We start from the raw sequence: 18,372 nt of genomic DNA on the forward strand, positions 1-18,372 counted from the left end.
TTATGCATATGCAACAGGTTAGGGGATAAAGTAGTGTCACAATCCGTCCTTACAAACGGGTTTCGTGATGGTTCGTGGGGTGATCTCAGGGTGCAAAAGAACCGACACGGTACAAGGGGGTTTGCAGTGATAATCAAAACAAATGCACCTTTATTGAAATAACCACAGCAAAAATGTGTTGGGGAGGAATCAGGGAAAAAGGGAGAAAATAAGGGAAAAGAGGGAGGAAAAAGAATGGGTATATAGCTACCAAAAGTAGTACGCCGGAGTCCTTCGGTGTCCAGCCAATGGAGTTCACCAGGCCACGTCTGGGGAGATCTCAGAGGTGCAGTTCATCTGGACCCCAATTATACTCTTTTTTGATGGGGGAAGGGGGAATGGATTTTGCAACCGAATCAAAGGTAGTTATTGGATCTTCGGGAGGAAAGAATGGTGTTTGGAAAAGGGGTACACACAGTCCATGTTTGGCAGTGGGCGAGAGCTTTAGGTCTGGGACAGTGTGAAATAACAGTCGGGGCCACTAGTTCCTGCGGCTACCCCACCCCACGTGGGCACTGTGAAAAATGTTTTTGTGATTCGTGTCAATTGGCAATGGAATCAGCAAATGCTTGTATCTGTTGTGTCGAAAGTGGACACGTTCCCTGGGATAACTACAAAGAACAGTTTTGAAACTTTCTGACCGAAAAGCCAAATAAAGCATTGAACAAAAAAAAAAAGTATAGTAGAGTCAAGAGATGAGGTGGCAAAAACGACTAATGCTTAGAATAAAATAGAGGAAGCTGTGGTAAAGCTAAGGGATATTGCAACAAAGTGACTAAATGCTTATGTATAACAAAAAGCTTGATGCACTTGTACGAGACTAAAATTATTTAGCAGACACTGGTGAAGGGCCTCCCTCCAGACTACAAGCAGGACCGGAAGCCAACAACCACCTGGAAAGATTATGAAATTGCTGATCCCAGCTTATTGATATTTGCTGATTTGGACTAACACAAGCACACTGGAAAATGCTTTGTAGGCTTAAAAACAGTATATATACTTTACCGAACTTGTAAGTGGTGTGTGCCGTGAGTGGAGCGGTGACTCCCCGGCCACCTAGCGCTGTTTGCTTGCTTTCTTTAAAATAAAAGATATAGAAATAAAATTCGGTTTGGCTGTTGAAATTTTATATCAGCACGACCTGCTCCCCTGCGAAGAGAGCTAGCGACACGGAAGCGGGCCGATCCTAGGGGAAGTAGCCCCCCTGCCCCCTCCCCCCGCCGTTACCAGGCTCAACCCGGCTGGCTGCGGCGCCTCACGGCAACGTCACCCACCCCCAACGGCCGCTACCCACCCGCAGCCATACGGTGCTGACACACGCACACATCCCATACTACAACTCTCAGGATGCTCCGAGCAGTCGAACCACGTCCCTCACTACCTGCGCACCCTGTCGTGTGAAAGGTGGCCCTATCGTCACTTCCGCACGCTGTGCAAGCCGGGAATGCGAGTAGCGATTGGCCGGCGCCTGCCCTGCTTTTCACCGTGTAGGGGAGCAGGAAGCGGTAACGGCAAAGCAAGCGCGGCAGGGTGAGGGGCTCCTTACGGTGAGTTACCCAGCAGAACTGCCTCCAGAGTGTGACCCAGCCGGGAATTGAAAAGGAATCGATTTAATGCGCCCTTTGATGACGTAATAACGACTAATGAGGTGGCGGTGTGCTAAACGCATGGTTCGGGCCGGCACTGGTTGGGTCTCTTCTTCAGGGGAGCCCTTGTGGGATACTTGCGCCTGCCGGTGGTTGCGCACACCTCTCTCGGAATGCCCGTGCCCGTGCCCGTGCCCGGCAGGCACTTAGCACCGATTAGGCCTTTCTGCCACTTCTGAGACTCGGCGGACGCACATTTGCTTCTCCGCCTGAGGCGGGCTCTGCTGCCGCCTTACGATTGGCGGGGTTCGCGCAGACTACTGTCAGCGCCCGCCAGTGGGGCTGCGGCGGTCCGCGGGGCTGTGAGGGGCTTTGACAGGGCTGGGCCTCGGCCTCGCTTTCGAGAGTTTCGCGCTGACTCGAGCCAGCGGGAACTACAAGGGGTTTTGGCGGCGGGTCGCAGTTCTGCCTCTCAGCTGCTATGGACAACGTGAGGCTTCTGCCCGTTGAAAGTGCGACACCCCAATGTATGCCCTGCCCTACTTGTCAGGGCGTGGGTGCCTTGGTCACCTCTGTCTTAGCGATAGCGAGGCCTTGTATGTGATTGAGAGGGAACTGAGGGGCTGGCTTGTGTCCTTGCTCTGTGGTTGCTATCTTTGAAGAAAAATAAATAGAAAAGCGCACAAGAAATTCTCATGTCTGTGTTATTTTCAAGCAACTACTGCTGTTACCGACCAAACACCCCTCATTTTCTTTTCCTGATGTGGCTACAATGAGATGGCAGGGGTTTGGCCAGTGCTCAGTCTGCTGTTCTGTGTTGTCTGCTTTGCCTGCCTGCATTTGCATACAATACATATAAACAAAGAAAACAAATATCTTGTGCCTGGAATAAGAGGAATTCCTGTTGAAGTCCAGGAGGGTGGAAGTAATAAGATGGCTTTATTGAGGTAGATTTATAAGAAAAAAATTGTTAATTGTGTGCATATTGTGAGATGCATCTAGTGTCAGAAGTTAATAAGGTTAAGTCAGTAGTCAACTGGGTCTACTGAAAAATCCACGTAAATAATGGAATTAATCCAGTTTTCATCACTCATAAATGAATCTGCATCTAAGTGTCTACTTGGATCGCTTCTGTCTGCCTTCCTTGGTATCTTGGTTTTTCACTGAGGACTGCATTTCATTTCTTGCTCCAAAGTAGTCATGCTCTCATTGAACATATGCTGTTCTGTTGGGCTTTCTTCTGCAATACCACTGAGTTTGAAATGAGAAGATTCAATGAATGCTGCAACTGTATTTAGATGGGCGATAAATTAACTTTTTTTTACTAGTCTTGTGTTAATTCAGGACAAATTATCTATCATAAGTTGTTTTTTATTTGTGATTTTTAGTGTTCTGAGAGACTGAAACTTTTAAAAATTTTTTTGATTGGGGGCTTGCTCTGTTATTTTGGGGGTGTAAGATCTCCCTATAAACACAATTTGGAAGTAAATTCTGGATAGGTGGAAAAAATGAGATTTGAGCTTGAAATTTTGTTTGGTTTAACTTTTAGGGAATTACACTTTTAACTGCAAGTCATCTATCAATGTACAATATGTCAAAAGTGGGCAAGAAAATTAAACAGTGAAGTAAATGGCTCACAACTTTCTACATGAAACTTTATGGAATGATGGATGGAAGAAAGATGCTGATCATCTGTCTTAGAGCCATCATTAAAGATGACGTGAAGGCAGCAGCATTCTTTTCCTTCAGCCTCACTTTCTCTTTTGCCCTCTCAAGATCCTGATATGTATTTCAGCATCTGCTTGGCAAAGCAGTGATAGCAGATAAAACTAGACTTCCATAAGCTGTTGCTTCTGCTCTTTTCCATCTCTTGGCAAAATGATTTCTCCATGGGACAGTTTTTCTGAGATGCAAGAAAGTGTGTTTTGTGGTAAAAATAGGAATTCCACAATTTATTTTACCTGATGTCGTACAATAACTTTGCTTTTATCATAACCAGGTAATTCCTCTTCAGTATGTGTTTGTTGGAAGCAAGGTAGAATTTACACATCTGCTCAGGGGTGTTATCAAGCATGGTGGCATCAGCTCAGGACTTTTCAATTCCAGTCACATACAAAAATCTGTACAAGTTAGGGAACACTTGCTATCTAGTTTCTTCTAGTGGTCTAAAGAAAACTGCTTCTTAGCCACACCTTAATTTTCCATCTCTATATTCAATGTTTGGTTTGATACTAGCAGCTCTCCTAACTTTCTTCCTTTTGTCCATACTAAGTACAAAAATAAGGGAATTTGAGACATACCCTTCACTATAAAAGTCATTCAAGCCTAATGATCATCTTCTTTCAGAAACCATATGTTCTTCAAAGTGAGTTAGACTATGACAAGAAACAAAGTTTCTGCATTAATGTGACTTTGAAATGTCTTTGCTTTTTCTGTGGCATTCTCAGTGTGAGCCATGTGAATGTGGAAGTTGAAGATAAGTGCTGCTGCACAGATCTGAAGTAATTTTTCCCAGAGTTAATTTGTAAAATGCTTTCATTGAAGCATTTGAACTCTCTCCAGAGATTCTTTTGCATCAGCAGTACACCCTCTGTGTCTCATCCACAGGCACAGACTTCTGCTAAACTTTTTGAAGTTTGAGGATCTCTGCAACTCCCACCTCCAGCTATGTTTGTTGTATAAGTAAGGGAGGAATAACCATGAGATTACAAGCCTATATGTCTCTTTAAAAGTTGGCAAAGAATATTTCACCTTGTAGGGGGAGAAGTGTAAGAAGCCTGGGTGAATAAGAAGCTCTTTGCTCCCAGGTGTGACAACACATTAAATCCCTGGACACTCCTCTGTACCCAGAAGCTGAAAAGTGTTGTTTTATTACATCCTTATTTAAAGGAAGTAAACATCTTGCGTTTACTAGATACAAAATGTGACTTAAGTACGAAAAATTTTAGAACCATTCTTTCACAAAGAGGATTGATAAAATTGCAAGAAGTAACTATAAAGATTATGACATTATGTTGCCAAGATGGAGAATAGTTAGCTGTGGAGATGTTACACCCCTGCAGTATTTGCTTTGAGGGAGGTGGGTCCTTGCTGAATTTGTAGAATAAAGAAATGCATTTACGAACTTTGACTGTTTTTTCATGCTGTCATGGTTTGAGACAAGTTAGGAGGAAACATTCTGAAATTGTCTCCTCTGAAGAAGGCAGGTCTTGGCACTCCCTCCCCCCAACGAAAGGAATTTCTTGGAGGAAAGTGAAAAAAACTGTTTATAAACTGCATATAAATAAAGCCATACTTCATTAACCCTCATGTTTCCTACCTAACAGCTAAAATCAGGTAAACCTGTTACCAAGACAGTTTGATGTTTCCATTGGTTTTTTAGTTTCTGAAAAGTGCTAGTTAGTTCATGTCTATATAATAAGCTGACTGTGCATAGTACTTTCTAAGTGGCACAGTATTCTTACTGTCCTACCACATCTTTTGCAGACTAATCCTTTTGCCATGGAAGCTGAAGAAATTATGGAATGTATCCAGGAATTCCCTGAACACTATAAAGTTATTTTGGATAGACTCAATGAACAACGTGAGCAAGACCAGTTTACAGATATCACACTGATTGTTGATGGTATGTATACACTTAAGAACCAGTTGGTACCCACAGAATTCTGAAAGCTGTGCTGGGAAGCTGTTTGGTTTGTCATGGGTCAACTGTCAAACTGGGCTGCTAACATTCTTGGCTCTGTATTGGTGTGTGAGTTGCTTGCAGTTTCAGTTATTAATCTTGGGCTGAACAGACTCCAGCAGAGATTAATAATTTTGTTTCTGCTTTTAATAGAATCCCAGAATGGCCTGGGCTAAAAGGGACCTTAAAGCTCATCTGGTTCTAACCCCCTGCCATGGGCAGGGACACCTTCCATTAGACCGGGTTGCTTCCAGCCCATCCAGCCTAGCCTTGAACACTTCAGGGATGGGACAGCCACAGTTTCTCGGGTCAACCTGTGCCAGGGCCTCACCACTCTTGCAAGGAAGAATTTCTTCCTGACATCTAATCTAAATCTCCCCTCTTTTAGTTTAAAACCATTTCCACTTGTCCTATCACTATCTGCCCATGTAAAAAGTCACTCTTTTTTTAAGCCCCCTTTAGGCATTGGAAGGTGCTCTAAGGTCTCCTCAAAGCATTTTCTTCTCCAGGCTGAATAGCTCCAATTCCCTCTGCCTGTCTTCATAGGAGAGGTGTTTCAGCCCTATGAGCATCTTTGTGGCCTCCTCTGGACCTGCTATAACAAGTCCACATTATTCTTGTTCTTGTGCTGAGGACTCTAGACCTGGATGCAGTGCTCCAGGTGGGGTTTCATGAGAGCAGAGTAGAGGGGGAGAGTAGGGAGCCCCTTCCGAACAAGGGGCTGAAGTTGTACAAATATTGGTTGATTATTTAAAAAGGAAAAAAAAAATAAAATAAAAACCAGCTTGAAATAAGGTCGACTTCTTGCTTCTTGGGTATCTGCCTACTATTTTAATCTATAGTTAAAATAGGGTAGAACAACTCACTTATCTTTTTCTGTGTGTTCTAAAGACATAAGTATTAGTTTAAAGGGAAGATGGAGATGCAAATGCTTATTATCTCATTAGAAAAGGTGGTGTCTGATAGGTCACCTAAGATTGCTTCTTATCCCAAGCATGTTTTAGAATGGATGAGCACTTCAGTGAAGATAGGCAGTGTCCACTAGGACAGACCTAGCTAAAGGAGTACCACCTGATCCTTACAAGGATAGCAAGAATTCACTTGAAAGAAAAGGGACCTACAGAGCCTGGATTAGAAAAACTAAGCAAATGAAGAAAAAAATCATTATTTGGAATCACCATAGTTTCACTGACAGCACTTGCACAAAACTTATCCTGAATATTTGTTCCTGCTCTAGTATTACCAAATCCATGTATTGAGCTCAAAACTGTTTTCTTGTGCAGCTGTGTAGTTCTAATACATGTTGGTTCTCCTTCCTCCGTCCCATGGAACCTTCTGGATGTTCATGCCTGGACCAGGGAGAAGGCAACACCATGATGGGAATAAACAGTCTGGAAAACAGGAAGAATAGAGCTAAACCAATTTTGTTTTTCAGGGATCTTTATGATGGCAGAAATGATGATTAAATACATCCATATGTAAGAGCAGCAAAATCTGAGGAGAGCTTTGTGTTGATTTTGCACAGCCTAGATTTTGGTAGCAGAGGAGGGCCACAGAAGTAGCTTCCGTGAGAAGCTGCTAGAAGCTTCCACCATGTCCGACAGAGCCAATCTCTGATGGCTCTGAAGATGGACATGCTGCTGGCCCAATTAGAGAAGTTGGTAATGCCTCTGTGATGACATATTTGTGAAGAAAATCAAAACAGTGCGTGTGCAGTTTTTCCAGGGGTGGTGAGGTGCCGTGGCCGCTGCCATCTTGGTGCAGCCTGTGGTGAGACTTGCCTGCCTGGCCGCCCCTAGCTGGCCCCCCGTAGCTAGCTGTGCCGCGGGAAGAAGGGTAGGGGTGGCGGCAGTGGCTTCTTCCCGGCGCCCCGCATAAAGAGAGGTGTTAAATAGCGCCAGTGCCGTAGCAGTTGCCACTGCCCACATAGTGGCAGCAGAGCCTCCTGGCCGCAAACATGGCGAGCAACTCCCCAGTGCAGAACCTAAACAAGATTGACCTTTTGGCGCTGTGGGATCCTGCAGGAATCTTTGAATTGGTGGAACTTGTTGGCAATGGTACTTACGGACAGCAGTTTTTCTTCTAGTCAAAGAAGAGGAGGAAGTGAGGACATGTGAGGGAAAACAATATGGCGGTACCAAGGTCAGTGGAAAAAAAGAGGGGGAGGAGGTGCTCCAAGCCCCAGAGCCAAGATTCCTCTGCAGGCCGTGGTGAGGACTGGTAATCTGTTCCTCTGCAGCCCATGAAGTACACGGGGGATGCAGAGATCCACTCACAGCCCATGAAAGAAGTACTCACGCTGGAGCGGGTGGATGCTGGAGAAAGCTGTGATCTAGTAGGAGACCTGAATAGAGTGGGCCCGTGCTTCCACAGATAAAGAGAGAGAAGGCTCTTGCTTCCAAACTAGAGCAGCCTATCCTTGGAAGACTGAACCCTGTGAATTAGTGACCCATGCTGCAGCAGTTTCAGAAAGACTGTTTGCCTCTGACAGGGACAAAATTGCAGCAATTTTGGCAGGACTGCTGCTCGTGAGATTGGAGCCATGCTGGAGAAGTTCACAGAGAACTGTCTCCTGTGGGAGGGACCCCACGGCATAGCAGAGGAAAGACTCCTCTCCCCGAGTGAACAGAAAAAGGTCTTGGGTGATGAACTGACCAAAATCCCCACGCCCTGTCTCCCTGCACTGTTGGTGGGAAAGAGGGAGGGGTTGGGAGGGAAAAAAGGTGTTTCAAAGTCTTATTTTACTTCTCATTGTCCTCCTCTGACTCTGTTAATAATAAATTTACCTTATACCTTTAAATTTGAATCTGTTTTGCCCTTGGAATGTTTTCTCCCAATCCTCATCTGTAGTGGATTGACACTGGCCCAACGCCAGGCAACCATGAGAGTCACTCACTCACCCTCTGCTGACACAGCTGAGCAGAGGAGAGAAAAAGAATTAATTAAGGGTTCATGAGTTAAGGACAAGGAGAAAAACACTTCAAGGGCAAAACAGGCTCAGCTTAGAGGTACAAAGTGAATTTATTACTAACAGAATCAGAGGAGGATAATGAGAAGTAAAATAAGCCCTTAAAACACCTTTTCCCCCAGCCCATTCCTACTGACAGTGCAGAGAGACAGGGCATGGGGGTTTTTGGGTCAGTTCATTATAGAGACTTTCTCCTGCTGCTCTGGGAGAGGAGTCCTTCCCCTGTGAGATCATGGGGTCCCTCCCACGGGAGACAGTTCTCCATTAACTTCTCCAGCATGGGTCCACTCTCATGGGCAGCAGTCTTACTGCACCTGCTGCAATGTGAATTCCCCCAACGGGCAATCAATCCTCCCAAAACTGCTGTGACGTGGGTCACTCTTCACAGGGTGCAGTCCTCCAAAGACAGGCTGCTCCAGCCTGGAAGCAAGGGCCCCCTCTCTCCACTGGGTCTTCCACTGGATCACAGCCTCCTCCAGGCATCCACCCACTCTGGTGTGAGCACCTCCTCCATGAGCTGCAGGTGGATCTCTGCATCCCCCATGGATGCATGGGCTGCAGGGGGACAGCCTGCATCACCATGGTCTTCACCACAGCCTGCAGAGGAATCTTGGCTCCGGTGCCTGGAGCACCTCCTCCCCCTCCTTCTCCACTGACCTTGGTGTCACCATGTTGTTTTCCCTCACATGTTCTCACCTCCTCCTCTTCTCTGACTAGAAGAAAAACTGTGTGACTTTGCTTTGATTTTCTTCTTAAATATGTCATCATAGAGGCATTACCAACTTCTCACATTGGCCCAGTTTTGGCCAGCAGCATGTCCATCTTCAGAGCTATCAGGGATTGGCTCTGCTGGACATGGTGAGAGCTTCCAACAACTTCCCACAGGAGCCACCTCTGTGGCCCCCCCTGCTACCAAAAACCAGGTCATGCAAAACCAATACATCATCTCAACTCATGAGCCCTTTGTTAATTTTTTTCCCTCTCCTCTGCCCAACTGAGAGCAAGAGAAGATGAGCGAACAGCTTTCATGGGTGCTTGGCATTTGGCCTGTGTCAAACCACAACAAGCTTGGAACACAGAGGAAAAAGTTTGAGCAGGAATTTCCCACAACTTAAATATTTGAAAAGAGAAACACTCTTGAGTGAGTCCTTTAGCTGACTGAATTGAAGAGCTTCAACAAGGTCACTGATGTCAGCAAGGATCTGCATAAGATAGGACAGGCTAGCTGCAGTGGTATCCCATGTTACAAAGAGACATGCTGAGTAACTATGAGCTGCTGGAATAGATTTGTAGACTGGGTGATTCTGCAGCTGTTCTCTGCATCTGCACTTTTTCTGCACTATGAGTGAAGAAGGTGTTATCCTAAACCAAATTTTTTCTCTCTCTTTGTAGGTCACCATTTCAAAGCTCATAAGGCTGTTCTTGCTGCCTGTAGCCAGTTCTTCTACAAATTCTTCCAAGATTTCACTCAGGAGCCCTTGGTGGAGATTGAAGGTAGTCTGATTCATGCAAATTAAAACCTTCAGAGTTGTGTGCTCATGCTCAAAATGAATGTAGTATCACTGGTATGGGCTTAAATGCATGCTTGATCATATTGATTAGTTTTCTATATATCAGCTCTTGAGTTGTGAGGTAATGTTGTGGTTTAACCCTGACTGGCAACTAAGCACCACAGAGCCAGGCTGGCTCATTTTCCACCAGTGGGATGGGGGGAGAATCAGAAGTGTAAAAGTGAGAAAGGAACTTGTGGATTGAGATAAAACCAGTTTAATAATTAAAAATAAATAGTAATTTTGTGAAAATTATAAGTAAAAGAGAAAAAAAGAGGGGAGAAACCCAAGGAAGACAAGTGATGCAAATTAAAACAGTTGCTTGCCACCAACTGACCAATGCCCAGCCAATCCCCTAGCAGTGGCCCCTCCACCTGCCTCCCACACACATTTTATATACTGAGCATGATGTCATATGGTTTGGAATATTCCTTTGGTCAGTTGGAGTCACCTGTCCTGGCTGTGTCTCCTACCAACTGCCCACACACCCCCAGTCCGCTCACTGTCAGGCCAGTGGGAGAAGCAGAAAAGGCCTTGGATCTGTGTAAGTGTTGCTCAGCAGTAACTGAAACAGCAGTGTGTTATCAACACTGTTTCAGCACAGGAAGGACATCGACCTCTTGGAGCAAGTCCAGAGGAGGTCACCAAGATGATCAGAGGGCTGGAGCACCTCTGCTATGAGGAAAGGCTAGGAGAATTGGGATTGTTCAGCCTGGAGAAGAAAAGCTTCAGGGTGACCTAATTGGGGCCTTCCACTACCTGAAGGGAGTCTACGGGAAAGATGGAGAGAGACTATTTGCAAAGGTCTGGAGTGACAAGACAAGAAGGAATGGTTTCACACTGACAGACAGTAGGTTTAGATTAGATATTAGGAAAAAATTCTTTCCTGTGAGGGTAACAAGACCCTGCACAGGTTGCCCAGAGAAGTTGTGGATTTTTCATCCCTGGAAGTGTTCAAGCCCAGGTTGGATGGAGTTTGGAACAACCTGGTTTAGTGGAAGGTATCTCTGCCCATGGCAGAGGGTTGAAATGAGATGATCTTTAAGGTCCCTTCCAACCCAAACCATTCTATGATTGAGCACAGATCCAAAACATAGCCCCATGCTAGCTACAATGAAGAAATTTAAATCTGTCCCAACCAAAACCAGTACAGGTATCTATTACCACTGGGAAAAAAAACTTCCCCTGAAGAAAAATTTAAAATAAAAAGATACCTTTGCTGGGATGCAAGAACAGGATAGATGTGGAGCAATACCTTCCTAGTAGGTAAGAAATTTCCTGGAGCAACGCAACTTCTAATAACTTGCTGCTCAGAGATCTCTTGAGAGAGATCATATTTTTATGTTTAAATTTGAACTTTTTTATTTTATACAAGTAGCTTTTTGTCCATCTTATCCTTTTTATCTTTGTCATGGAATGACTGTAGTTGTTCCACATTCACCTGTTTTTATACTAGACTTTTTATTCCAATGTGAGCCTTTCAAGGGTGGCATCTTCTTGAAACTGGCTATTGGAGTACTGTGAACAGGCAAGTGTGAAAGACTGAGGAATTGTTAAAAGAGACTGTTTTTCTTGCTTGTAAACAGGTGTAAGTAACATGGCATTTCGTCACCTAATTGAGTTCACCTATACAGCAAAACTAATGGTCCAAGGTGAGGAAGAAGCAAATGATGTTTGGAAAGCAGCTGAGTATCTACAGATGTTAGAAGCTATCAAAGCACTTGAAATCAGGTAAACACATAAGCCTTTTTCTTCCCAACACTGAAATGTAGAGTCTTAAGAATCCTTGTATGAGAGCTGCCAGTATTTTCCAGTGCTCTTCTTTATCCTGAAACCTCCTAAACTCATGTGGTATTGTATACTCTTCTACTATAAGATAGGGGTCAGAATTATACAAGCTAAACAAATGAATGTCACATTCTTTGGGCTAGAACTCGATGACAAGTGACATGGCTGGTAAATGTTGCAGACATTGTAGGGCTGTGACTTTGTGATAACTAATACCAGGCTTCTATACTGACTGCCTGCACCTGATTGACAGCTGGCTGTACAGTGATGATATCTCTCAGGTAATTAGACCACATTAACAAGTTTGAACTACTCCTTTGATTTCATGCAGCTTTCTGCTTTCAAGAGAATAGGCAGTGATTTTAAAGGTTATTGTTGCAAATTTAGTGTCTCAAACTTCTTGAACAAATGTAGTTGTTATAATTGGTTTTATATGGGATCAGTACTTAATCAAATGTTGCTCTAGCACCTTTTATCCAGTACAAGGAACTGTAATTCATTACCAAACTCCAACCTGAGAAAAGCAGGTGCCATTCCCATCATGCTATTTTTCTTCCTCTTCCTTCTCTTTCACAAAGTGCTGTCACGTTCTCATTTCTTCTGTATGCTATACTGTTCTTCTGTCATGAAGCAGGAGGAGTGGCAATAAATAACTCCCAGCATTACAGTTATCCTTGCTTTCTCTTCTAGAATGCTGAAAGGTCTTTGTTCAGGCTAAGGAAAGACTGTTGTTTCTTCTTTATCTACCCATAGACACACTAAGCTAAGGAGAATGGCTCTGACATGGAGTTCCTCTAGTAGCCAAACAAACAAAACCTCCATGACATGGTACCCTGGAAACTTGTTTTTCAACATCAGTGTTTTTTTTGTTTTTTGGAATCAAGTTATTCTGTTGATTGGTAGCAGAGCTGAATAACTATGTTGTATTTTTTTGATAGAAAATATAGGTTTGTGCATTTCTAGTTCTACTCTCCAACCCCAACAATACCCTTTTTTGACATTGAGATTAAACATGGTATCACCAAAAGAACTAAGAACTTTTTTTTTTTTTTCATTTAGGGAAAAGCAGACCATTGCTGTCTGTTTGAGAAATTTAAGACACTTGAAATCGAAAAACTGTGTTCTAATTGGTATCACTTTGAGTCTCTGTACACTGGTAGAGCTGTTTAACCAGGATTCAGATCAGTCCATCAAGCTAAACTGTCTAGTCTGCAATTAATTCCCACTAATGTATAATGTTTGTTGGTTATGCAGCACTAGTAAATGCTGTAATTCTTATGTTACAAGGAAATAAATGTTTGGCTTAACACACACATGGTGCAAGCCAGTCTATTCTTAGAATTATTTCCATTGTTCATAGATATTTGGGTGGGTGTCTTCAGTTAGAAAAACAAACTTGAGTACCACTCAGTCTCAGTTCTCTCCTTCATAGTAGGAAGGGGACAAATTGCAATACAGTGCCTCTAGCTGAGCTTTGATTAAAAGGGGCAAGCATCAGAAACTTCAGCTAAAGTAGAGGTTATTATAAAACTAACCATTTGCGTAATGCATCAGAGTTGCACAGCACATAATCTAGACATGAAAGAAAACAACTATGTTATTCCTTGAGGTACAGTGTATTGTATGTGTGTATCCTCATTCAGTTCCACACCTGAGCCACACAATGTACTCAAGGACAGTAGTCTCCTCTTTGCTGAGCAGATTATTATTTTTGTATGTGTTCCTGGAGCTCCTTGCAGTAATGTGCAAAGTAACTGTCACATTCTAGGCATCAGAAATATGTCCTAGATGAAACTTAAGTTTAGCTGCTGTGTCTTCCTGTGTCTGAATATAGTAAAGTGCAGTTTAATAAGCTGTATCCTGCATTAGGTCATTAGCCACACATCTCTACTGTATGACATACCAAAACTGGAGGAAAACCTTATCACCCCTATTGCTAGAAAACCTGAAAGTGATAGGGAGTAGGTTACATAAAAGGATTTATCAGGCTGCAAAGGAAGGTAAAGGTACAAAGTACTCTGATTGCAGTCTGATTTGAGGGGAAGATAGCCACTCATTTTCAAAACTGATAATCAGTAGATAAACCTCCAGCACGTAAGTGCTGTGGATAATCATGAGTGTGTGACTTGAAAGCATTGCCCCAGTGTCTTGGGGTGATTTTATGATGATGCTTTATTCCCTGTCTGCTTTATGCCCAGAAAACAACTTCTGTAGTTTTAAGATGGACTCAGAGGGTGGGGCAGGAAGCCTTGGGCTCATGCGCGGCGCTCTGTTCAAGCTATCTCTCTCAGAAGTGGTTGGTGCCTACACGGATTGTTACTTAATCGACTTGTTTGCTGGATTAATTTTCGCCAACTTAGGCAAGAAGCTTCTGGGTTTTTTTCTGTTTTTTTCTCCTTCCCCTGGCCTGGAGGCTTTTCACTGGCAAATCCTTTTGGCAGGTTTTTTTTGGGTTTGTGGTTTGGTTTTTTTTCTCCTGCCTGAGGAGCCTGTGGGGTGGCCCTGCCTGGTCTGAACCCCAGAAAGACCAAGACAGCCAAAGAAGGGACATTAAACTCCACCAACTTTGCCGGCTGAGAGGAGAAGACCCACACCAGAAATCCAGCAGATTCCCTGCTGCTTTGTGAACTCTTTTCTCCTCCACTGACAAAGGGCAGTCGCCATCGTTGCCTCTCAGCCACGCAGCAAGGTGGGAGTGGGGTGTAAAGTTCAATTTTCTTTTTTTTTCCTGTGCTTTGTGGGTATCTTGCTTTGTTAATAAACAGTTTTCTGGGTTTTTTTCACTTTCATCCCCTGGTATCCATTTCTCTCATTGGCAGAAGAAATGGGAGTTATTGAAGCCCTCTCTTTTTAGAGAGAAAAACTCATTTTACAGCATTTTTCTCCTAGAATTTGTCTCCAAACTGAGACACCCAGTCAACTCTGTCCATGTTTGAGATGGGATGCTATCTCTGACATCTTGGAGGAAGGGGGTTCTGTATTTATGGTGCAAGGAAAAGAAGAACAGAGCTGGAAGCTGTGCTTAAGCCCAGATAAATTAAATTAAAATACTCTTTTCACATCCCAGTGACGTTTTTCTTTTTTACTTCAACTGTTAGCTGTGTGTTTTCCTAAAGTACAAGGTGTTATAATAATCATTGTGTGAAGTCACAGCTGTAGTGTTTTGTAAGAAGCTCTAAGTGCTTCAGGCAGTTTCATGCACTCCAGAGCTTGAGAGGTGAATAGTGTAGGAAGAACTTGAATCTTATTTCTGAGTAGGCAGGCCAAAATACAGCATTTTGCATTTCTTGTATAAACCTATGCCATTAGGCTAACTGGCCTTTCTTCTTGATAGGTGCTTTGTATCATTCAAATTGAGCCATTTAAAACACTTTAATAACCTTGTGTTAAAGGCTCCACAACTTTAACTGTGCTGTTCTACAGCTCTACAGAGTATAGATTAAGGACAAATTAACATCTGAAATGGGTGCAGGTTATGTGGCCACTCATCATTCAGCTTCTTTGAGAAACATCTAGCTAGTGTTTAATGCAGAAGCTCAGCGTCAGGCAGGGATTGTTATGTAAGTGCTTATGGATCTTAACTATGTTTATGTAAATGTTTTGCAGGAACAAAGAAAATTCATCACCCTTAGAATCAAATCAAAGACAAGGTAAAAATAAAGCAAAAAAGAGGAAGATTGCTGAAACATCTAATGTTATCACAGAAGCACTGCCATCTGCAGAATCAGAGCCTGTTGAAATTGAGGTTGAGATTGCTGAAGGGACGATTGAAGTGGAAGATGACAGCATTGAAACACTTGAAGTAGCTTCTGCAGAGCAATCTATAAAGTACATACATACAACAGGAACATCAGATGAATCTGCTTTGGCTCTTTTGGCAGATATCACCAGTAAGTATCGTCAAGGAGAGACAAAATGCCGGATTCAAGAAGAAGGTGGTGCAACTGATCCCTCATGCAAACAGGTAGAAGATATTGAACTTGTGGAACTTCAAGTGTCGCATGTGAAGAATTTATTCCACTGTGAAAAATGTAACCGTTCATTTAAATTGTTTTACCATTTTAAGGAACACACGAAAACACACTCTGCTGAGAGTTACAAGTGTGATCTATGCAATAAAAGCTACCTACGAGAGAGTGCTTTGAAACAACACCTCACCTGTCACCACCTTGATGAAGGTGGTGCTAGCAAGAAGCAAAGACCTGGCAAGAAAATACATATATGCCAATACTGTGATAAGCAGTTTGATCACTTTGGACATTTTAAAGAGCACCTCCGAAAGCACACAGGTAAGAACACTGATATGGTCCTGTTCTTGTGGCTTTGGGTCTAGCATTTTGAGGTTTTACATATTTTGGGGAAATAGAAAATATGCTGAAGAAAATGCATGAGTCCTGAGTGCTAGAAATACTTGGCTTGTAGTTGCAACTAAAATGCTGGTTTGGTTTTTGTTTTTTTGTTTGTTTGTTTTACGTTGATATAAACTTTGAGGAATTGAGGTGGTTAAAAATAGATGCCTAAAACCAGAAAGCTTCTCTTTTCAGTCTATTAAATCCTAAAATATTACTTTCAAAATAATTTCTTAAAGCATGTTTTTTTCTTGAAAAGTACCAAACTGAGGAGCTGCCATGACATGCTCTTGTTTTCACAATTCTACTAGTAAATGTTTCTGTTGAAATATGATCTAAACCATGAGCTTCTCAGTGGAATATATATTTTAAAGTTTCTTTTACTAACAGAACATATGAGCAAATGCCTAATAATGCATTAGGCATAAAGTACCCCCTTCCTCTTGACATCTCATCTGATTTCATTTTTTTTGTTAATTAGCTCAGCAAAACATTTCTTGTGACTATAGTAGACTTGTTACTGTAAAATCTGCCTCTTTGAACAGTATCTTTTGAGTCCAAAATTGCTTGTGTTTCTTCTATGTAATATGGGAGGTTAAGACGCTATTTCTTCATGTCACTGAAAAGTCTGTACTATCTGAATAGGCACTGAATATTATATAGATAGCTCTCTGAATGTAAAATATATGTTGTCCTGATCTTTCAGACATATTTTTTTGATATATCAGTCATGAATCATCAGTAAGAATTTAATAGAGGGTAGCAGTCTTATTTCTTTTCCAGCTTGCTGTTGCAAAAGCCTTTTAATTGGAACTTCTTTGTATCTGTATATGACACTGCATCAAATGTACTCCAAATAGCCCCTTAAAAGTTGCATTTATGAAAACTCTTTGGCAAATCCTTCTTCCCTATGAAGCCCGGAGTGTTTCTCCATTATGACCAAGCCAAATGCAAGCTACCTAACAAAAGTCTTTTCAGAGAAGTTTGTGGAGGATTGGATTAACAGAATAAGCCAAATATAACAGTATATTCATTGCTGTTGTGACAGAAGGATTTTAGGGATGAAGCAACTTAGCATATCACAAGAGGTGCAGAGTACATTCTAAATATGTATTGATGCAAGTATCACCATGGAATCTAATTACTTCCCGTTCCAGTGATGGGCTTGAAGCAGCCAAATTAATCAGCCCATGTCTGAAAACTCTGTAATTGAAGTAATTTGTATTCGGATTATACAAACTTCTTGAGAAAAATTCATCAAGGTCTTTGTCATTCCTCATGAATGCAAAATATGTTTCACAGGTAGTGTACTTTGAACTGCAAATAACATCTTCCATGGGAGTGAATAAATGGACTCTATTTACATACCATGAATAAATGATCCCAAGAAGTTCATTTGATAAATGCCTGCCTTTGTGTTTCTGGGGGAGAAAAAAAGAAAGACACCCAAACAAAAAATCCCAACAACCTTACTATATCTCTCTAAACCAAATCTAAACAATGATATGGCAGCTTTATGGTTATGGGTGAATTCCCTGGTATTTCTTACATATTGGGCAAATAGAAGTCACTGTGTTATTATGAATGTCTTTGGGTTAAAAAATATTTATTTTGGGCAATCCCCTTCCTGTGGCTGCAGGATTATAAAGGTCCAACAAAATATTGGACTATCTTAGATCAGAATTTCTGTCCTGTGAGTTACTTATGATTGGCAAGTGAAATCTGGCCTGTTCTCGTAAATGGAAAAAAATTAATTGTTAGATCAGGTCAAGAACCCTCCCTCTTTAGTCTTATCTAAGTGACATTTTATAAACTCATAGTTTAATGACACCCCAGGGGAAGAGAAGCAAGTTGTCACCTTTAGCAGAGGAGTTCAGTTACCAGCTCACCAGTGTACTTCTGAAGCTAGAGGCAGGCTGATACGCTCTCTGTTTTCCATTGCTGCTGCTGAAGTCACTGCATTGATTTTTACTGTGCAAGAAGTCACTCAATGTCTTTTTGGCCTTTGGATATTGCCACTGCTGTCTTTGAATTGTCAGTTTCAGATACGTTAGGCAGAATATGAAGATTGTTGAAGAATTTGGGTAAAAATAGAATAAATCTGTCCTTAACTGGGCAGTGCCTCGCTTCAAGTAACTTTAAATGTGATGAGATTGCAGAGCAGGTGAAGGTTTGTGGTGTGTTTTGTTCTGTAATATTCATAAAATCATAGAATGGCCTGGATTGGAAGAGACCTTAAAGCTCATCTCATTCCAGCCCTTCCTGCCATGAGTGCCTTCCACTAGACCAGGTTGTTCCAAGCCCTGTCCAACCCGGCCTTGAACACTTCCAGGGATGGGACAGCCACAGCTTCTCTGGGCAACCTGTGCCAGGGCCTCACCCTCCTTACAGCAAAGAGTTTTTCCTAATA

General features: G+C 42.5%; 1 protein-coding gene across 2 annotated transcripts in view; it reads left to right on the top strand.

Annotated features, from left to right (window-relative positions):
- Nucleotides 1–5,123: 5,123 nt before the first annotated feature.
- LOC129133607 (zinc finger protein 131-like) overlaps nucleotides 5,124–18,372 on the top strand; it is a 31,325-nt gene continuing 18,076 nt past the window's right edge. Inside the window, exons 1-5 of one of the 2 annotated variants that reach the window (XM_054653245.1) lie at nucleotides 5,127–5,250; nucleotides 9,668–9,769; nucleotides 11,412–11,556; nucleotides 15,220–15,577; nucleotides 15,680–15,902. In XM_054653245.1, coding sequence (XP_054509220.1) covers nucleotides 5,127–5,250; nucleotides 9,668–9,769; nucleotides 11,412–11,556; nucleotides 15,220–15,577; nucleotides 15,680–15,902 — 952 coding nt within the window. Of the gene's footprint in view, nucleotides 5,251–9,667; nucleotides 9,770–11,411; nucleotides 11,557–15,219; nucleotides 15,903–18,372 lie in introns of both variants that reach the window. The other variant, XM_054653246.1, reaches the window with a different exon arrangement.

The sequence above is a fragment of the Agelaius phoeniceus genome, chromosome W, assembly GCF_051311805.1.
Source record: "Agelaius phoeniceus isolate bAgePho1 chromosome W, bAgePho1.hap1, whole genome shotgun sequence".
In the NCBI taxonomy this organism is placed as follows: Eukaryota; Metazoa; Chordata; class Aves; order Passeriformes; family Icteridae; genus Agelaius; species Agelaius phoeniceus.